The sequence below is a fragment of the Ambystoma mexicanum genome, chromosome 6q (assembly GCF_040938575.1).
Source record: "Ambystoma mexicanum isolate Mex_15411 chromosome 6q, UKY_AmexF1_1, whole genome shotgun sequence".
Lineage (NCBI taxonomy): Eukaryota > Metazoa > Chordata > Amphibia > Caudata > Ambystomatidae > Ambystoma > Ambystoma mexicanum.
This window is the reverse complement of record NC_090937.1, coordinates 1,608,092,197-1,608,114,206: the sequence shown is the minus strand read 5'-3', so window position 1 is coordinate 1,608,114,206 and position 22,010 is coordinate 1,608,092,197. Positions and strand designations below refer to the sequence as shown.

The 22,010-nt window shown below is 50.9% G+C and overlaps 1 protein-coding gene across 1 annotated transcript in view; it reads left to right on the top strand.

The window, feature by feature from the left end:
- LOC138515385 (plasma kallikrein-like) overlaps positions 1-22,010 on the top strand; it is a 98,160-nt gene that overhangs the window by 64,984 nt on the left and 11,166 nt on the right. The window contains exon 4 of the mRNA XM_069630246.1: positions 5,351-5,448. Coding sequence (XP_069486347.1) covers positions 5,351-5,448 — 98 coding nt within the window. The remainder of the gene's footprint in view (positions 1-5,350; positions 5,449-22,010) is intronic.

The window sequence follows — 22,010 nt, the reverse complement described above, 5'->3', positions numbered from 1 at the left end:
AGGAAACCTGGGTTCCAGAGCAGCCTACTAGGGATGCCTGGCTTCGGGAGCAGCATGGGCCAGAGCAGCTCAGGTACCAGGGTAGCTTGGGTACCAGGGAGGCTTGGGTAGCCAGGAAGCTTGGGTTCCAGAGCAGCCTACTAGGGATGCCTGGCGTCGGGAGCAGCATGGATTAGAGCAGCTCAGGTACCAGGGTAGCTTGGGTACCAGGGAAGGTTGGGTAGCCAAGAAGCTTGGGTTCGAGAGCAGCATACTAGGGGTGCTTGGCTCAAGAGCAGCATAGGCCATAGCAGCCCGGGTACCAGGGTAGCTTGGGTAGCCAGGAAGCTTGGGTTCCAGAGCAGCCTACTAGGTATGCTCGGCTTCAAGAGCAGCATGGGCCAGAGCAGCTCAGGTACCAGGGTAGCTTGGGTACCAGGGAAGCTTGGGTAGCCAGGAAGCTTGGGTTCAAGAGCAGCATACTAGGGGTGCTTGGCTCAAGAGCAGCATGGGCCATAGCAGCCCGGGTAACAGGGTAGCTTGGGTAACCAGGAAGCTTGGGTTCCAGAGCAGCCTCCTAGGGATGCTTGGCTTCAAGAGCAGCATGGGCCAGAGCAGCTTGGGTACCAGGGTAGCTTGGGTAGCAAGGAAGCCTGGGTTTCTGAGCAGCCTACTAGGATGCTTGGTTTCAAGAGCAGCATGGGTAGCCAGGAAGCTTGGGTTCCAAAGCAGCCTACTAGGGATGCTTGGGTTCAAGAGCAGCATGGGCCAGAGCAGCACGGGTACCAGGGTAGCTTGGGTACCCAGGAAGCGTGGGTTCCAGAGCAGCCTTTTAGGGATGCCTAGCTCAAGAGCAACATGGGCCAGAGCAGCTCAGGTACCAGGGTAGCTTGGGTACCAGGGAAGCTTGGGAAGCCAGGAAACTGGGTTCCAGAGCAGCCTTCTAGGGATGCCTGGCTTCGGGAGCAGCATGGGCCAGAGCAGCTCAGGGACCAGGGTAGCTTGGGTCCCAGGGAAGCTTGGGTAGCCAGGAAGCTTGGGTTCCAGAGCAGCATACTAGGGAATGCTTGGCTTCAAGAGCAGCATGGGCCAGAGCAGCTCAGGTCCCAGGGTAGCTTGGGTACCAGGGAAGCTTGGGAAGCCAGGATGCTTGGGTTCCAGAGCAGCATACTAGGGGTGCTTGGCTCAAGAGCAGCATGGGCCATAGCAGCCCGGGTAACAGGGTAGCTTGGGTAACCAGGAAGCTTGGGTTCCAGAGCAGCCTCCTAGGGATGCTTGGCTTCAAGAGCAGCATGGGCCAGAGCAGCTCAGGTACCAGGGTAGCTTGGGTAGCCAGGAAGCTTCGGTTCCAGAACAGCCTACTAGGGATGCTTGGCTTCAGGAGCAGCATGGGCCAGAGCAACTCGGGTACCATGGTAGCTTGGGTAGCCAGGAAGCTTGGGTTCCAATGCAGCCTGCTAGGGATGCTTGGCTTCAAGAGCAGCATGGACCAGAGCAGCTCGGGTACCTTGGGTACCAGGTAGCTTGGGTAGCCAGGACGCAGAGGTTCCAGAGCAGCCTACTAGGGATGCTTGGCTTCAAGAGCAGTATGGGCCACAGCAGCTTGGGTACCAGGGTAGCTTGGGTAACCAGGAAGCTTGGGTTCCAGAATAGCCTACTAGGGATGCTTGGCTTCAACAGCTGCATGGGTCAGAGCAGCTAGGGTACCAGGGTAGCTTGGGTAGCCAGGAAGCTTGGGTTCCAGAGCAGCCTACTAGGGATGCTGGGTTGCAAAGCAGCATGGGCCACAGCAGCTCGGGCACCAGGGTAGCTTGGGTACCAGGGTAGCTTGGGTAGCCAGGAAGCTTGGGTTCCAGAGCAGCTTACTAGGGATGCTTGGCTTCAAGAACAGCATGGGCCAGAGCAGCTCGGGCTCCAGGGTAGCTTGGGTAGCCAGGAAGCTTGGGTTCCAGAGCAGCCTACTAGGGATGCTTGACTTCAAGAGCAGCATGGGGCAGAGCAGCTCAGGCACCAGGGTAGCTTGGGTAGCCAGGAAGCCTGGGTTCCAGAGCAGCCTACTAGGGATGCTCAGCTTTAAGAGCAGCATGGGCCAGAGCAGCTTGGGTACCAGGGTAGCTTGGCTAGCAAGGAAGCTTGGGGTCCAGAGCAGCCTACTAGGGATGCTTGGCTTCAAGAGCAGCATGGGTAGCCAGGAAGCTTGGGTTCCAGAGCAGCCTACTAGGGATGCTTGGGTTCAAGAGCAGCATGGGCCAGAGCAGCTCGGGTACCAGGGTAGCTTGGGTAGCCAGGAAGCTTGGGTTCCAGAGCAGCCTGCTAGGGATGCCTGGCTTCGGGAGCAGCATGGGCCAGAGCAGCTCACGTACCAGGATAGCTTGGGTACCAGGGAAGCTTGGGTAGCCAGGAAGCTTGGGTTCCAGAGCAGCACACTAGGGGTGCTTGGCTCAAGAGCAGCATGGGCCAGAGCAGCCCGGGTACCAGGGTAGCTTGGGTAGCCAGGAAGCTTGGGTTCCAGAGCAGCCTTTTAGGGCTGCCTGGCTTCAAGAGCAGCATGGGCCAGAGCAGCTTGGGTACCAGGGTAGCTTGGATAGCCAGGAAGCATGGGTTCCAGAGCAGCCTACTAGGAATGCTTGGCTTCAAGAGCAGCATAGGCCAGAGCAGCTTGGGTACCAGGGTAGCTTGGGTAGCCAGGAAGCTTGGGTAACAGAACAGCCTACTAGGGATGCTTGGCTTCAAGAGCAGCATGGGCCAGAGCAGCTCGGGTACCAGGGTAGTTTGGGTAGCCTGGAAGCTTGGGTTCCAGAGCAGCCTACTATGGATGCTTGGCTTCCAGAGCAGCATGGGCCAGAGCAGCTCGGGTACCAGGGTAGCTTGGGTACCAGGGTAGCTTGGGTAGCCAGGAAGCTTGGGTTCCAGAGCTGCCTACTATGGATGCTTGGCTTCAAGAACAACATGGGCCAGAAAGCTTGTGTACCAGTGTAGCTTGGGTAGCCAGGAAGCATGGGTTCCAGAGCAGCCTACTAGGGATGCGTGGCTTCAAGAACAGCATGGGCCTGAGCAGCTCGGGTACCAGGTTAGCTTGGGTAGCCAGGAAGCTTGGGTTCCAGAGCATCCTACTTCGGATGCCCGGCTTCAAGAGCAGCATAGGCCAAAGCAGCTCGGGTACCAGGGTAGCTTGGGTAGCCAGGAAGCTTGGGTTCCAGAGCAGCCTACTAAGGATGCCTGGCTTCAAGAGCAGCATGGGCCAGAGAAGCTCGGGCACCAGGGTAGCGTGGGTAGCCAGGAAGCTTGGGTTCCAGAGCAGCCTACTAGGCATGCTTGGCTTCAAGAGCAGCAGGGGCCAGAGCAGCTCGGGCACCAGGGTAGCTTGGGTAGTCAGGAAGCTTGGGTTCCAGAGCAGCCTACTAGGGATGCTTGACTTCAAGAGCAGCATGGGGCAGAGCAGCTCATGCACCAGGGTAGCTTGGGTAGCCAGGAAGCTTGGGTTCCAGAGCAGCCTACTAAGGATGCCTGGCTTCAAGAGCAGCATGGGCCAGAGTAGCTTGGGCACCAGGGTAGCATGGGTAGCCAGGAAGCTTGGGTTCCATAGCAGCCTACTAGGGATGCTTGGCTTCAAGAGCAGCAGGGGCCAGAGCAGCTTGGGCACCAGGGTAGCTTGGGTAGCCAGGAAGCTTGCGTTCCAGAGCAGCCTACTAGGGATGCTCGGCTTCAAGAGCAGCATGGGCTAGAGCAGCTCAAGTAACAGGGTAGCTTGGGTAACCAGGAAGCTTGGGTTCCAACAAGCGTACTACGTATGCTCGGCTTCAAGAGCAGCATGAGCCAGAGCAGCTTGGGAACCAGGGTAGCTTGGGTAGCAGGAAGCTTGGGTTCCAGAGCAGTTTACTAGGGATGCCTGGCTTCAAGAGCATGGGAAGCTTGTATTCAAGGGTGGGCTGTTTACCAGGAAACCTGTGTGGCTTCCAGAGTAGCTCGGGTTCATGATCAAGGAGGGTACTAGAGCAGCTTAAACGTGACAACTTGGGTTCACGAGCAGCATGAAGCAGGGCAGCTTGGCCAACAGGACAGCATGAAAACCAGGGCAGACTAGTTACCAGAGACGTTTCAGCACTAGACATGCTTGAGTCCCAGAGCAGCTTGGGTCCAAAAGCAGAATTGGTTCCAGTGCAGCCTGGGTACCAGGATAGCTTGGGTAGCCGGGAAGATTGGGTACCAGGGTAGCTTAGATATCCAGGAAGCTTGGGTTCCAGAGCAGCTTGGCTAACAGGACAGCATGAAAACCAAGGCAGACTGGTTACCAGAGACGTTTCAGCACTAGACATGCTTGAGTCCCAGAGCCACTTGGGTCTAAAAGCAGAATGGGTTCCAGAGCAGCCTGGGTACTAGGATAGCTTGGGTACCAGGGTAGCTTAGGTCCAACAGCAGAATGCGTTCCAGGGTAGCTTGGATAGCAAGGTAGCTTGGCTACACGGGAAGCTTAGGTCCAAGAGCACAATGGGTTCTAGAGTAGCATGTGTAGCCGGGAAGCTTGGGTACCAGCTTAGCTTGGGTAGCCGGGAAGCTTGGGTACCAGGGCACTTTGGGTAGCTGCAAAGCTTGGGTACCAGGGTAGCTTGGGTATCAGGGCAGCTTGGGTAGCCAGGAAGCTTGGATACCATGGTGGCTTGGGTAGGCAGAAAGCTTGGGTACCAGGGCACTTTCGGTAGCCGAGGAGCTTGGATACCAGTGTAGCTTGGGTAGCTGGGAAGCTTGGGTACCAGGGTAGCAAGGGTAGCCAGGATGCTTGGGTACCAGGGCAGTTTCGGTAGCCGAGAAGCTTGGATACCAGGGTAGCTTGGGTAGCCGGGAAGCTTGGGAAACAGGGTTGCTTGTGTAGCCAGGAAGCTTGAGTACCAGGGCAGTTTCGGTAGCTGAGAAGCTTGGATACCAAGGTAGCTTGGGTAGCCGGGAAGCTTGGGTACCAGGGTAGCAAGGGTAGCCAGGAAGCTTGGGTACCAGGGCAGTTTCGGTAGCCGAGAAGCTTGGATACCAGGGTTGCTTGTGTAGCCAGGAAGCTTGAGTACCAGGGCAGTTTCGGTAGCTGAGAAGCTTGGATACCAAGGTAGCTTGGGTAGCCGGGAAGCTTGGGTACCATACCACTGCACCCTTAAGAGCAACGGTTCATACCGTATGTTACTTCTAGATTGCAGGACTGGAAATAGAAGGGTGTGCAGTCACATCTGACATGTATTCAGGATGATTCCCATTTAATTTGAATTATTTACACATTTAAGGTTAATCATGCACTGAAATCAAATCACTATTTGTTGTACTTTTAAACTACTACTTGGCCTAACTGAAATAATCCTATCCCATATTTTCTCTTTGTTTGATTTAGGTTTACCTGTTACTTGAAGACCAATGTGACTAACAAGTCCAGCTCTCCAATTTCTACTTCTGGATTTACCTTAGCCAAGAATGCAACAAATCTGAGACGTACGTACCTGGTAGAAGAGAGAAAGAGAGACCATACTCTTTGTTTTAAAGTAATTTGGTGCTTTTTTGAATTATGACACAAACACCGTGGACTTTCTTGATGGAAAATGAGTCTCGTTACCAAACGTCTCTGAAGGTTAAAGCTCCAAGGCACGCTCTCACTGCAGCAGCAGGACAATGCCAATAGGCTTGGAACCACACTTACCTACCTTCATTTGCATCACTGTTTCATCCAAATTCATCATAAGGAAAGATTGTGCACACTCTGTATGACCTTCAAATCTCTGTGAAGTTGTGTAGCTCACCACAGCATCACGCCCCAAAGCCTTAGACTTTACTACAAGAACCTAGATATTCATCTTGCTCTCCCAATAATTATTATAATTATAATTGGCTGTTTATAACGCGCTTGCTTAATACCCAGAGGTTTCTAAGCACGGACCGGGGATTGAACCTGTGTTCCGTCCGGCTTCCAAGGCAAGCGTGATCCCCCTGAGCTATCCTCCCAAGACTTAGTGAGTGCCCATGCAGAGAAATCCACCAATTCATCTGGCACTGCCGGCTGCCTGGCTATCTCGGTCCACTTATTATGCTGGTGTTGTGTCTCCTATGTGCCTATGTGAGAAATTCATGGTGACAACAAGACAGACACAAGTTATCAAAGTTCTAGGGTGTTTATTGAACAATGAACGCTGTATGCATGTTGGAAAAACGCCTAATCGAAACCTATATCTAAGATGGGAGCAAGCGTCGACCATCAAATGAAAAATAAGGCGTTGTGTCAAAATAAAAAGGGCCTATACCAAGAAACCTATTTCCAAGCCTTGCAACTAATACAAAAAGGGTTGTGAGATAATTCTCAAGAAAAGAAAGAAGTGTTCTCAAATAATATGTCAGGATGCAGTAGCCTGGGTCTCCCTTCCCCACGGTTTGGACACGGGGTAAACATGAGAGCTTGGAGCACAGTATAGTCTTGTGCCTCTTCAGCACGAGACGACATTTCCAATGGCAGTTCTCAGGATCATCGATGGCTAAGTCATGGTGTCTTGAAAGTCTCTTGCCTTAAAGGACCTGATATATTCAACTAACAAAACAAATACACAGTCTCTTTTCCATAGCCTTTGGGTGATGATTTTCACCCCGGGATTGCCCTCTTCTGGGCACCAATCCCTAGAAAGTTCTTTACTGATATAAAGACTCTGGATAGCTATGTTTCTCGCTTCAAGGTCCTCTCCGCTTCCAAAGCCAAGTTCCTTTAACAAATGAAAGTTTGTTTCCAATGTTTACTGGGTGATGAGTTCACCCCTGTGTCCCCCTCTTCTGGGCGCTGACCCTTCTCAATTGTTTACCATTGTTTCATGTAGGGTGACGGTTTCACCCATGGGTCCCCCTCTTCTGGGTGTTGACCCTTTGCTGGGTTCACTATGGCTTCACCTTTGCTCACAAGATCCCTCTTTCACAAATCTTAATGTCTTTCAAACAGTTCCAATGGACATCCTTCCGCCGGGTTCAGTCCTGTCAACACACTGTTTCTATTCATCAGCATCCCTCCGACGGGTTCACTCCTGTCAACACACTGTTTCTATTCATCAGCATCCCTCCGACAGGTTCACTCCTGTCAACACACTATTTCTATTCATCAGCATCCCTCCGACGGGTTCACTCCTGTCAACACACTGTTTCTATTCATCAGCATCCCTCCGACGGGTTCGCTCTTGCCAACTTCACATTCAGTTGTATCTGCAGGATTTACTTTGCTTGATTTCTAATATGGCGGGATACAATTCCCTGATTTACTCTTACTGGAGAGTCAATTCCCTTGCTTCAAACAGTTTATAGATCAACGTCTTTCGATTGTACGGGGATTTTGCTTGACCCTCAGTATGACCACTTTGACCTATTCCCTGGCTCTCCCACCGCCTGCTGGTAACTGTAGTTTCTCTGATATGGGGCTCAACCAGAGTCTCTTGAGTTAGCACCCACGTGGTGCCGGTTTCCCTCTGTAGCTGATTTCCCCTTCAATAGTAATTACAGTTCTTTACGCAGTTCATTCATCTTGGTTCAAACATGCCACTTTGCGATTCTGTCGCTCAACACAGCCCAGTTCTTTTCAATTCTCCCCTCAACTCACCAGCTGGAATGAACCGCTTGGTTTTTGCTTTTCCTGGAGTCAAGGTCGGTACCACGGACGCGGGTGCTTCCCTCGGCATAAGCTTGCCCCATGTACCATTGGCATCTGTTACAAGACACTTGTGCTATTGTTAGCAGTCTTAGGCTCTCTTCTTCAGAGGTTCCGCGGGTCTGGGTCAAAAAGGGAAAGGTTAACTTCTCTCCTCGTCGCCCTCTTGATTCCTGAAACCTTTCTCCTACTTTTGAACTGCTGCGGCTGCTTAGCCGTCTTGTAGTGCTGTCTGCCATGCTCATCTTGCTCTTACTGTGCTCTCTTGCTCCACCTTTTATCACTGTGGGGAAAAGGAAGGGCAGTCAGGTGTGTGTGGTTTGGGTCAATTGCCTTACTTTGCCTGACCCTAGGGTTGGAACATGTAGGGTAAACAGTTTTATTTGGCCGTTGGTTGTGATGTGCGCAATTGTTTGTGTTGGAAAAGGGGAAAGTTTGAATGTCAGATTATCCTACAGAATCAGAAGGGAAAGAGGTGTTGTAGGGGTTCATATCCTTCATATTTGGGTTTGAGGTGCTCTCAGAAGGGTAGATTTTGAAGGGTGTGTTAAATTGGCGAGAATAACCGGGGTGGAGAACAGAACAGAGTGGATTGTGGGAACGGTAGTGATCTATCATAGTGGATTGGGTATTCAAAAAATGACAATCAGAGGGGTGGGATTGATATAGTTTGTGGGGATCGTAGTATTCTATCTGAACAGGTTGGGAGTGCGGAAGCTACCAGTCATAGTGACAGGAATAAGAATAATTGGGAGTATTCAGATAAGGAACAGAAAAGCAAGCATTCTGAGAGATACGATTTTTAATCCTGATGGGGTTCGTGCTCCTAGGTTATGAATTGGATCTGAATGGGTTGTTGGTTTTACCTTTGGATAAGGGAGATTCAATGGGTGAAGAGATTATGATTGGGAACAGCTTATAAAAGCCTCAGGGACTTCGTTAAACTCACCATCCTTCCTGTGATGTTACTGTCCTCTATGCTTGGGCGTTCCCCCAAGCATAACTCTGGGTTTCTCTACTCAGGTGATCCTCCCCCGCTGGTCCACCCCCAGGAACTGGATCCAACAGCGATGGTGAAAGCCGTGTCCTGGCCACCTGAATAATTGATCCTCAAGGTCTTGCTGCGCTACGTTCCGCGCATCGGATGCTTTAAGAATGGAGGATCAGACCCTCGGTGGCAAAGCCTGCGCAGGCCAACGTCGCAGTGTTGTGTGACCACAGGAGACGCTGGATTTGATACATAGCACATTGTGCTACATTCCACACATTGGATCCTTTAACAACTAAGGATCAGGCTCTATGCGGCACACAGTTGTGCGACGCAAGACTGAAGGAGACGCTGGCCATTTCATACATAGCACGTTGCGCTATGTTACATGCATCAGATCCTTTAAGAAACAAGGATCAGACCTTCTGCGGCTAAGCCTGCGCAGGCTAAGAGCAGCTCCCTCAGAGCTACAAGAGCCTCTCTGAACCCAGGCCCAACAGGCCCGGAGGTGGAGTGGTCCTGATCTTTCCTGAGTGGATCCCTGCTTCCATCATCACCACTCAGAGCTATTCCTCCTTTGAATGCCTGGTCTGCAGGCTCTCTATCTCCCCTGGCCTCTCTCTGACCTTGCCACCATCTACAGGCCACCTGGCCAGGTCTCCCTCTTCCTCTCTCCTTTCTTATACCTCCCAGCTTCTTCTCCTTGGCGAACTCAACATCCATCTGCAAAACTCAAACCCCTCCTCTGGGCTTTTCCGCAACCTATGCAACTCTCTTTCCCTCCCCATTCTACCCTCTGGTCAGACACACTCAGCGGGACACACCTTGGATTTTCTCATCTCTTCAGACACCCCCCTCTCTAAAAGGGAAAGGTTAACTTCTCTCCTCGTCGCCCTCTTGATTCCTGAAACCTTTCTCCTACTTTTGAACTGCCGCGGCTGCTTAGCCGTCTTGCAGTGCTGTCTGCCATGCTCATCTTGCTCTTACTGTGCTCTCTTGCTCCACCTTTTATCACTGTGGGGAAAAGGAAGGGCAGTCAGGTGTGTGTGGTTTGGGTCAATTGCCTTACTTTGCCTGACCCTAGGGTTGGAACATGTAGGGTAAACAGTTTTATTTGGCCGTTGGTTGTGATGTGCGCAATTGTTTGTGTTGGAAAAGGATCCCTCACCATCCTTCCTGTGATGTTACTGTCCTCTATGCTTGGGTGTTCCCCCAAACATAACTCTGGGTTTCTCTACTCAGGTGATCCTCCCCCGCTGGTCCACCCCCAGGAACTGGATCCAACAGCGATGGTGATAGCCGTGTCCTGGCCACCTGAATAATTGATCCTCAAGGTCTTGCTGCGCTACGTTCCGCGCATCGGATGCTTTAAGAATGGAGGATCAGACCCTCGGTGGCAAAGCCTGCGCAGGCCAACGTCACAGTGTTGTGTGACCACAGGAGACGCTGGATTTGATACATAGCACATTGTGCTACATTCCACACATTGGATCCTTTAACAACTAAGGATCAGGCTCTATGCGGCACACGGTTGTGCGACGCAAGACTGAAGGAGACGCTGGCCATTTGATACATAGCACGTTGCGCTATGTTACATGCATCAGATCCTTTAAGAAACAAGGATCAGACCTTCTGCGGCTAAGCCTGCGCAGGCTAAGAGCACCTCCCTCAGAGCTACAAGAGCCTCTCTGAACCCAGGCCCAACAGGCCCGGAGGTGGAGTGGTCCTGATCTTTCCTGAGTGGATCCCTGCTTCCATCATCACCACTCAGAGCTATTCCTCCTTTGAATGCCTGGTCTGCAGGCTCTCTATCTCCCCTGGCCTCTCTCTGACCTTGCCACCATCTACAGGCCACCTGGCCAGGTCTCCCTCTTCCTCTCTCCTTTCTTCTACCTCCCAGCTTCTTCTCCTTGGCGAACTCAACATCCATCTGCAAAACTCAAACCCCTCCTCTGGGCTTTTCCGCAACCTATGCAACTCTCTTTCCCTCCCCATTCTACCCTCTGGTCAGACACACTCAGCGGGACACACCTTGGATTTTCTCATCTCTTCAGACACCCCCCTCTCTAAAAGGGAAAGGTTAACTTCTCTCCTCGTCGCCCTCTTGATTCCTGAAACCTTTCTCCTACTTTTGAACTGCCGCGGCTGCTTAGCCGTCTTGTAGTGCTGTCTGCCATGCTCATCTTGCTCTTACTGTGCTCTCTTGCTCCACATTTTATCACTGTGGGGAAAAGGAAGGGCAGTCAGGTGTGTGTGGTTTGGGTCAATTGCCTTACTTTGCCTGACCCTAGGGTTGGAACATGTAGGGTAAACAGTTTTATTTGGCCGTTGGTTGTGATGTGCGCAATTGTTTGTGTTGGAAAAGGATCCCTCACCATCCTTCCTGTGATGTTACTGTCCTCTATGCTTGGGTGTTCCCCCAAGCATAACTCTGGGTTTCTCTACTCAGGTGATCCTCCCCCGCTGGTCCACCCCCAGGAACTGGATCCAACAGCGATGGTGATAGCCGTGTCCTGGCCACCTGAATAATTGATCCTCAAGGTCTTGCTGCGCTACGTTCCGCGCATCGGATGCTTTAAGAATGGAGGATCAGACCCTCGGTGGCAAAGCCTGCGCAGGCCAACGTCGCAGTGTTGTGTGACCACAGGAGACGCTGGATTTGATACATAGCACACTCAGCGGGACACACCTTGGATTTTCTCATCTCTTCAGACACCCCCCTCTCTAAACCTCTTACTACTCCTCTCTCCCGGACTAACCACTTCCTTCTTTCTTCTCACTTGAAGCTTCCTGTCCCCTTGGCAAAGCCCCACCCAGAACTGCTGCCTTCCTTCATGGTCATTCGACATATGAAGCTAGTGTCAGTGGCCACCTTTTCCTTCACTTTCTCTCTCCCTTCTACTCCTGCGGCCTGACTCCCACTCTGACACAGCCCTTGCCAACCTTCACCAGTCCATCTCTAACACTCTGGATATCCTTGACCCTGTCATGAGGATCTGCCTGAAGTCTTCCACCAAGTGCAACTCTTGGTATGACTCTGATCTGGTCGCTCTGAAATGCAAGTGCAGAGTAGCTGGGCGCAAGTGGGAAGCATTGCGTGCACCCTCTGACAAACTGGCTTGCCTCCTTCTCCAAAGGCAACACAGACTCTCCATCTTCTCTAAGAAGAAAGTCCATATTAAAGCCCATTTTGCGGCTTCTATCAAAATGGCCAAACTTTTCAAAATCTGTAATGAGCTTGCCAATCCCACTGCAGTATTGTCATGCGCAGGGTCAGTGGTGCTTATGGCACCGATGGAGGATGAGCCGCCATTGAACTGTCCCATCACATTTTCTCACTGCGCTGGTTCAGCGGTCTAGTTGTTCCCCAACATGGCTGCTGCCAGAAGGCTCTTAATCCCTCCTCTCCTGGCATTCGGCACATTGTAACCTCAGTTGCTTCCCCCCTTTGCTGCGGTACGCTACGCTAGCTGTTACCTCTTTGTTCCACCCTGGAACACCCTGTCCTTTTTTGCTTCCCACTCTCGCTCTTTGCCAGCGGCTTCTCAGTTCCTGCCGGAGCAGAGCTCTTGCTATCTCTCTTATCCTGCTCCTCGCTGGGTTCTCCAAGCGCCCTGATCTCCTCTGCTTGGCGTCTCATCACTTTTCTCTCTTTTTCGCTTCGCTCCCCTATGCTTGCGCGGTACTCTCCTTGCTCCTCGCACTTCTGACCTTTCCACATTCACTGAGTCCCGTCTCCATTCCTTCATTCCGGCTCCTGTTGGGGTCACTCTGTCCTCGCTCAGAACCTGCTCTGTCCTGTGTCCTCATTGCGAATCTGAGCCTGCCTTCCAGGTTGAAATATTTTGTTCAGCTACGGACTTCAGTTTTGGAGCCTATTAAATATCAAGCTATACTACCATTCCTCTTGCTACCTGTTTTTTTTATGCTTATGTGAGGCTTTTTCCCCGCTTTGCCGATCTCGGGAGAGGGGCCAAAGGTCTGCACTATACACAGGCATCCACTGTGTCTTCCTCTCGGGGTAGGCCCTACCTCCATAAAATAAAGGACTGTCGATCCAGAAGATGCCTGGTGAGGAACAAGCTTGATGCCAGTACTTCAGGTGAGGAGGAAGAGGAGGTCTGGGATTCTGGGGAGGAATCTAAGGGGACTGACAAGTATCTACCTCTTATACACCCACTCAGGCCCTCTGTACATCTCTGGCCTCTCATTTCACCAATAAAACCCAGGAGAGCCTGTCTGCACTCCCCTCTTCTTCTCCTCTCTCTCCCTATACCTCTCTCAGGGCCTCCTTAGCTGCCCCTTTTCCTATCCTCCCTCTCGCCGTAACACCTGATGATGTTTCTAGGCAAGTCCGGTCTATGAAAGTCTCATCCAAACAGGTTACCCCCTGCTCCTCCAGAACCATTAAGGACAAAATGTTTTCTCTTGCGCCAGCCTTTGCAGATTTCTGTAATCACTCCTTCACCGCTGGTTCTTTCCCCTCCCTTCCCAAGCACTCCCTTTTGCACACTCTACTAAAAAAGCCTTCTGCCGAAACCTCCATTCCGGCAAACTATCACCCCTTTCCTGGACAAACTACTGGAGAAGTTGGCTATCTCCCAGCTAACACTCCACACTGAATCTGTTGGTTGTCCCATTAACCATCAATCTGGTTTCAGATCAGCCAGAGGCACAATAACTGGTCTCCAGAACAACTGTGAAGATCTGCTCTCAAACCTTGGCTCCATCTCTCCTGCTGTCCTCATTCTCCTTGAACTTTCCTCTGCATTTGACACTGTCAACCACGCCATCCTGATTAATCGTCTCCGCAAGACCCTGGGCATAACGGATCAGGCCCGGCAGGCATGGCTGAACTCCTTCCTCTGGAACCGACCCTCCCAGGTTCAACGTGGGTCCCTCATCTCCGCACCTCTCTCTCCACATGTAGCGTTCCCCAGGGCTCTATCCTCTCACCCTGGCTCTTCAATGTCTATCTGGTCCCTTTGGCCCTCCTGATCTCTACCTTTTCCTCTAACTTTCAGTCATATACGGATGACACGCAGCTCTCTTTCAGGCTACCGTCGCCCTCCTCCTTGCTCATCCCTGACTGTCTATCTGCTGTTCAGGCATGGTGCACCTTTAACGATCTCTGCCATAATGTCAGTAATACTGAGATCCATATCATTGGGACCCCCTCTCCCGCTTTCCCTCACTCACTCTGGCTGCTCTTCTTAGCCCCTCTCCCTGCACCCTCTGGTGAGGCAAAACACTGTGGGATCATCCTCTACTCCACTCTCCCCCCACATCTCGGACCTCACCAATAAGGCCCATTTCCAGCTGCACCTCCTCAGAGGTACTCTATCTTTTCTCACCTTCCCCCAGATGCTCACTGTCTCCAGAGCTCTGGTTCTCTCTAGGTTGGACTACTGCAACAGCCTCTTTCTCAATATGCCTAACTCTCCCCTCCAATAGCTCCCTGTGGCTGCAAGGATCATGTTCAAGACCCTCTCCATTGTCGACAAGCCTTTCTGGAGCCGTGGCCCTCATTATCTTCAACTATCTCTTCCTAAGCACTTTCCTTCCACTTTTCTAGAGCCCTCTGCTCGTCTACCTCTAATTCTCTTGTGGTCAGCTGCTTCTCCAAGCAGAGACTGGGGGGTAGATCGCTCTCCTTTGCAGGTGCCTCCCTCTGGAATGGCCTCCCTGACTCTCTCCGCCTTGAGCCGGATCTCCTTAAGTTCTGGAAGCTCCACAAGATCTTCCTTTTCTACTCTTCTTTCTTGCTCCCTCTCCCCTACTAACCTACCATTGCTCCTTCATCCGTTCTGCTGACTGGTTGCTTGGTGTCCTCTGAGTCTTCCAGGGCACCAGACCCCCCCACAACCCTCTGGCCTGTCCCCCTGCCCTTCCCACCTGGCCCACCTTGCACTGCCGTCTGCTTACTTTGCACATTCTGGCTGAGTTGCTCCCTGTAGTCCAGCCTGCTGCTCTGGTTGCACTTCCCCCTGTACCCTCTCCCTTGCACTTCTTGTTGCGCACTTGCACAATCTAAATGACACTGGGCCTAGTAAGATTGTTTGTCTTTTCTTCCCTTTGTTCCCCTCCCTTGCCTGGTTGTGCCTTGAAACACTTGTGTATAGGCGCATTATAAATAACAAATCAATGGGCCTCATTACGGGTCCGGCGGTAACAGTGCCGGTAAAATGTCAGGTAGCTGCCGGACCCATAAACAATTACCAGCGCCTGACTTGCCGGTAACACCAGGGTATTACAACCCTGGTGGCCGGAAAGTCAGGCACCGGTAAAAATGTTGTTCCCCCCAAGACTCTGTGGGTGGGTGCTGGTCCGCTCGGCAGGTCAGTCTTGCCGGGGGGGAAGGGGAGGGCACCCGCCCTGCAGAGTTGTACTTTGCTGGTCCAGAAACAACGGTGCCGGTAAGCTTACCAACACCGTTGTTTCCGGACCGGCAAGGTTGTAATGAGGCCCAATGAATCAATCAATCAATCAGTCAAAAGCTAACAAGACCATGGGCCATGCAGTTTGGAGCTGGAAGCATATCTAAGGGATCCAGGACACAACTCTTTTACCTCCCGCTTGCTGATTGTCTAAATTAAGATCTGACACCTTCTTGGTGTGTAAGACGGATGCATGGATTGCCAGACTAGAACCAGCCATGACTAGCTGATGGCCGGTGCCCACTGATCCCGTTCCACAGTGCATCTTTTCTTCCATGGATCCAGCCTAGAAGGATCCCCAAGAATCCATTGTGCCATTTCTTGGACAGAGTCTTCTTAGATCCTTCATCATTTTGAGAAACTCAACTTAGGTTCAGTGTGAAGTTTAATAGATTGGACTGCTTGACCCTTCCCAAGATGTCAGCTTGAGCACTTTGCTGTCATGGCTGCTGACTATGTAGCCCAGCACACATGGAAATGAAGTATGCCCTAGTGAACGTGGGTGATGTCTACAGGATTCATTTGGTTTAACTCTAACATCAATTTCAAGGTCTCATCACATGTCAACTTTCCCGATCCCATGCATCCTAATGATATCACAGTAGGTTCTGGGTCCTTGTTTTTTTGTGATTTTCTTTTTACCTTCTCATATTTCACAACTAAAGGGTCCTATTGGTTTAGAGGGGCAAACAGCTTTGGAGATTTGACTTTATCTTTCACACGAACCATGGCTATTTACAGAATAGTTCCATGTAGACCGCTGAACTCTGCTTATATGCAGACCGGCTGTAGATATGCTACTGGCCAGTCCTTATTACAAAACGGTTTACTGCAGGGCATTGCACACACATACAATGAAGATGTATAAGGACCGTTAGATCACGCATATAGCTGTTCTATACACATTCATTAAAGACCATTGAAGTGTGCATATGTATTACATAGACTATTCAACCACACATATTTGTTAATGTGCTACATGAGGGAAGGAGAAGCCGGAGCCCTATCGGGTTGGAGGCAACTGATAGCTGAACTATTTGGGCCTTCGTATGATGGACCAAGTAATGGAGACTCAATGAGTTCTGCCGAAGAGGAATCCCCACCGCAAGAGGTAGAGACTGGAAATGTGGGGGAGTAGGCTTGGGAGGGGGGGGAAAGGGGAGATACAGTGGGCTGGAATACAACAATTTATGTGTATTTGTGATTGACATTATGTATCCACTGTAAGTTTGGTTTGAGTTGTTATTTTTTTAATAAAATCAATAAAATCGTTTTTTAAAAAAAAAATGTGCTACATGAGTGTATAGCAACATGAACAAGCTCCAGAAGGGAGACTTTGCTCCAAAAGAACATGCTTTCAGTAAGGTTCTTACTTTGAGAAGGGATGGTGTGTGATGGACAGAATAGGAGTGAATTCCATAGTTTCGCTCCGAGGCAAGAGGAGACCTTCCTTGCTTTAGTCTGCTCCCTGATGTTTGGGGCTCAGAGTAGGGAGGTCTTGGTAGGGCATAGATTCCTGTGTAGGCTGTGTGTGTGATACAGATGAACAAGTTACTTCTTACCTTCTAACGTTCTTTCGACGGGATGTTCCTCCGACGTATTCCTCATCTTAGATATCTCCTTCCAGCTCTGCTGGCCTCGGAAAATTTTTTCTCTAGAGGGCGCTGCGCGTCGACCTCCTCCGAGTCGATGTCTCTCGACAGCCGCCGTATCGACGTCGACGTCATCCTGCCAATAAAGGCCGCGCGCAGCGTCCGTTGCTCAGTTCCGTTTTGTAGCCCACAATAATACTTTCTGGACTAACTAATCACCCTGAAGGAGCGTAAACTGCAACAACAAGGGAAGTAGAACTGCGGGGATGGATGGGAGGGTCGAAGAGGAATACGTCGGAGGAACATCCCGTCGAAAGAACGTTACAAGGTAAGAAGTAACTTGTTCTTCGAAGGGATTGTGTCCTCCGACGTATTCCTCATCTTAGATAGGCTCCCATAGCAGTATTCTATTATCGGAGGAGGGAGTACTGACTTCACGCTGTCTTCTATTGATGAATAGAATGCAGTACAGCCCTTCCAAACCTAGTCTCTTGACTGGAGGAGGAATCCAAATTGTAAAAACGTGTAAAGGTATGGACAGACGACCATGTAGCGGCCACACATATGTCTTTAACCGGCACGCCTCTTTTGAGGGCCGATGAAGCTGCAATACCTCTGGTCGAATGAGCCCTAAGGTTTTGAGGGGGCTCTTTCCCTGCCAGTTTATAACATTCCAGAATGGCTAGAATGATCCATCTGGAAATGGTCTGCTTAGTTATTGGTAACCCCAGCTTGTGACCTGCGTAACCTACAAACAGCTGGTCTGCCTGTCTTATTCTGGCTAGTCTACTGATGTAAAAACTTAAAGCCCTCCTAGGGTCTAGTCTATGTAACCTCTCTTCCTCTTTCCCCGGGTGAGGAGGAGGATAGAAAGATGGTAGGGTAATCTGCTGAGTGATATGGAATTCAGAAACCACCTTTGGGAGGAAATTAGGCTTCACTTGCAGGACAACTTTGTCTTTGTGAAATATTGTGTGAGGGGGTTTACAAGAAAGAGCTTGTAATTCGCTCACCCTTCTAGCAGATGTAAGTGCTATTAATAAAACAGTTTTAAGGGTAAGGAATCTTAACGAACAAGAATGGAGAGGTTCGAAAGGTGTACCCATCAGGAAAGTTAGTACTAAGTTTAAATCCCATAGGGGAATTTGGAATGGTCTTGGGGGATAAACATTGGTTAACCCCTTTAGAAACTGTATTACCAAGGGTAATTTGAAATAGGATGGTTCTTCCGCAGTACGCTTAAAGATGGATAGCACTGCGAGATAGCCCTTAATGGTGCCAACTTGAAGGCCTGAATTTGCCAAATGTAGTAGGAAGGAAAAAAACCATTGGTGTACCACATGAAAAAGGGTCGATATTCTGTTCTCTACACCAGCTGCAAAATCTGTTCCAACGGCAGCGGTATAAAGACTTTGTTGCTGGCCTCCTTGCCGAAAGCAACACCTCCATAACATCATCAGGGAGGTCCCAATCTTTGTACCTCAGCCTTTTAGAAGCCAAGCGTGAAGGTTGAGGGTTTTGATGTCTGGATGGAGAACCTGACCTCCCTTCTGTGAGAGTAGGTTCTCTCTGAGTGGAAGTCGAATTGGAGGGCAGATGGACAAGTCTAGAAGGTCCGGGTACCACGTTCTCCTGGCCCAATCCGGGGCAATTAGGATCATGGTTCTCCGGAATCTTCTCAACCTCCTGATCATTTGAGGAATGACAGGGACCAGTGGGAACGCGTACAGAAGCGGAAACTCCCAGTCCACTATGAACGCGTCTCCCAGAGCTCCTCTCGGGGGAAATTCCCTTGAGCAGAACAGGTCGCATTTCCTGTTTAGGCTGGTGGCGAACAGACCTGAGGGGTTCCCCAAAGGGCGAAGATCTCTTGAAGGACTTCCTGAGCTAGCTCCCACTCATGGGAGACTGTGTTCTGCCTGCTCAGAGCGTCCGCTGTCAAGTTCTTCTCTCCGGCTAGGTGAACTGCCGATAGAGAGATTCCTTCTTGGATTGTCCAAAACCAGAGCTGCATCGCCTCTCTGCACAGGGGTAGTGATCCTACGCCTCCTCTTTTGTTGAGGTAATGCATGGCCACCGTGTTGTCCGTCATTATCAGGACGTTCTTCCCTTGTACAGCTGGCAGGAACGCCTTCAGCGCAAGTCTGATGGCTCTCAGCTCTAACAGGTTGATATGTAGTCTGGACTCCGATGGAGACCAACGACCGATGATGGTCAAATCGTTGGCGTGGGCTCCCCACCCCGTGAGTGAGGCATCCGTGACTACTGTTATCTCCGGCCAGAGTTGCCAAAACTGTTCTCCTTTCAGAATGTTCTCCTGACAGGCCCACCACTGAAGGTCTCGAGCCACCCTGCCGGGAACCTGAAGAAGATCTGTCATTCTCCCTGAGAATTGTGACCACTGAGTCCTCAGTGCCCACTGGAGGGATCTCATTCTCAGGCGAGCCTCTGGCACTAGGAAAATGCAGGATGCCATGAGGCCTAGCAACCTCAAAAAGTCGAAGGCTGGGAGACGTTGGGCATGTTGGAACTTGGTAACCATCTGTAGAATATCTTGAGCCCTCACCTCTGGTGGCAAGGCTTTTCCCAGGGAAGTGTCCAGGATCGCTCCTATGAACTGGAGTCTCTGCGATGGTATCATTTGTGACTTCTTTAAATTGAGGGAGAAGCCCAGTCTGTGAAGGAAGTGGCACACGTGATTTAGCTGGATCTGAGCTTGTTCCGGAGAAACAGCCCTGATCAACCAATCGTCCAGGTAGGGGTAGACGTGAATCCCTTCCCTCCTTAGACTTGCAGCCACTACCGACATTAACTTGGTGAAGACCCTCGGGGCGGAGGTCAGCCCAAAAATGGCAGCACTCGAAATTGATAGTGAGAGTTGCCAATTGCGAACCTCAGGTATTTCCTGTGTTTGAGATGGATAGGCACATGGAAATAAGCGTCCTGAAGGTCCAGAGATACCAACCAGTCCTGGAACTGAAGGGCCTGGAGGATCTGAGAAAGAGTGACCATCTTGAATGTGTCTTTTCTGAGGAATTTGTTCAATTCTCGCAAGTCCAAGATGGGTCTCAGTCCTCCGTCTTTCTTTGGAATGAGAAAGTAAGGGGAGTACCAGCCCTTGTCCCTCTCCGCTACAGGTACCGGTTCTATGGCACCTTTCTCTAGCAGGTCCCAAATTTCCTGCAAGAGGAGCGGATCTGGAGCTTTCTGAGAGCTGATCCCCGGTGGATGACTCTGAGGTATACGTAGGAAAGGCAGGCAGTAACCTTGGGCAACTGTTTCCAATGCCCAAGCATCTGACGTGATAGCCTGCCATACCGCCAGATGTTGAGTCAACCTGCCTCCTACAGGTGTCCTGTGAGGGAAGTCCTCAGAGTGGTTTTGGGGCGGCTGATGCAGATGCCGATGGTAAAGAGGTACCTGCTGTTGCTGCGGCTTTTGAATATCTACCCCATCCACCTCGGGTAGTTCTTCTTTGTCCCCTTTGAGTCGGTCGTCCTCTACCTCTTCCGAATGCGGAGTAGAAGCGAAAGGACTTGCCCCTCGCAGAGGTTCCTGTGGGACGAAAAGGAGTCTGACGGATTGCAGCTCCTAGGGATTTTGCTGCTGCTTTTGAAGTTTGCAGTTTCTCTAATCTGTCATCCGCCTTTTTCCCGAACAAAGAAGAGCCATCGAATGGCATGTTCAAGAGCCTGGCTTGCACATCTGGGGCAAAACCAGACTTTCTCAACCAAGCAAATCTCCTGGTTGATGTACTTGCCGCCATTGCTCTGCTGATACTGTCAGCCGAATCAATGCCCGTCTGGAGGGATTCGCACATAGCGTCTTTACCGTCCTGTATAATATTCAGGAATGCATCCCTTTCTTCTCCCTCCGGGATGCAGTCAGCCGCTGTAAAAGCACACTCCCAAAGTGTATGGCTGAACCTAGCAAGGGTGCAAGTAGCATTAACAGATTTTAACGCCATGCTACATGCTGAAAAGACTTTCTTTGCCATAGCATCATATTTTTTATCGTCCCTGTCCTGTGGGACGGTAGGATAAGCCGTCTTGACATCGGTAGAGGATGCTGCCTGTACCACCAGACTTTATGGGGATGGGTGTTTAAACAAAAACTCTGGGTCTGTAGAAGATACCCTGTACTTTGTAGACAGTTTTTTATTTACTGCTGGTACTACATCTGGGGTTTCCCAGTTTGTCATGATCTTTCTCTGAAGAGCTTTATGAAAAGGCACCACAGGATCCTCCTGTGGGCCTTTGTCAAGAATATCCGTGAGGTCATCTTGTTGGAAAGATTGTGAAGGTGCAGACCATCCCATGAACTCTGTGATCCTGGCCATTAAGGCTCTATAGGGGGTTTCAGCATGCTCCCCCGGGTCTGGCTTAGCAAACTCCACCTCAGGGGAAGTGTCTAACCCACTTGCCTCATGTAAGGAATCATGAAGATCCTTTAACCTGCGCTCTTCAGAGGAAAATTCCCCTCTAATTGGGGTTACAGGTCCCTGCAACCCAAATGTGTCTTCCTGTTCAGACAATTCACCCTCTTCCAAAATTGAGGACATAGTTCTCAATTGTTCTGAACTCATAAAGGGAGTAAATCCCATTTCCAAGGCAGAGGGTGCCAAACTTGTCATTATCGGCCTCGAAAACGTCGATGTCGACGCCGACGTCTAAGGCTTCGAGCGTGGCGTCGAAAACAAAGGCGGAGGCCTCGAAGACCTCGACAGAATTGGAATTCTACTCGACAATCTCGAAGCCATCGACGTCGAGGACCTGGGGATAGTCACTGGGTGTGTCGTAACCGTGACTTTTCTTGGTGTCGACGCTGGTGTCGAAGCTGGCGTCGAGTCGACAGACCTGTGTGTCAAAAGTCCCTTCGACAATGGCGTCGAAGACATCGACCTCGACGTCGACGGAACCCTCGTCGACGGCGTCGACGGAACCTTCGAGGAAGGTTTGGAGGTCATAGTCTTACTCGAGGGTTTGAGACGCGCTCGAGAGGTTTTCTTCGCCGGGTACTGCGACTCGCAGCGTTTTTGACCTTTGGTTCTTTCGATCAGAGCATCGCTCTCGGCAGTCTTCGAGGGGGTCGAGGCCGCTTTCTCAAAGACGCTCATCATATTTTTGCGGAATTCCTCCCATTCAGCCCGGGAACTATGTTTCGTGGGGCAAGGGATTCTTTTTGGCGAAACAGAGGAAGAGGAAGACGGAGAAGGGGATCTTCGACGTCTCCTCTTCGAGTGCTTCGATCTCGAGGAGTGATGAGACCCACTCCGAGACCTGGAGCGCGAATGGTGACGAGGAGACGAATGTCTCGACTTCGTCAACGAAGAAGAAGCTTTAAAAGTCTTACCTTTCTCCAGCTTC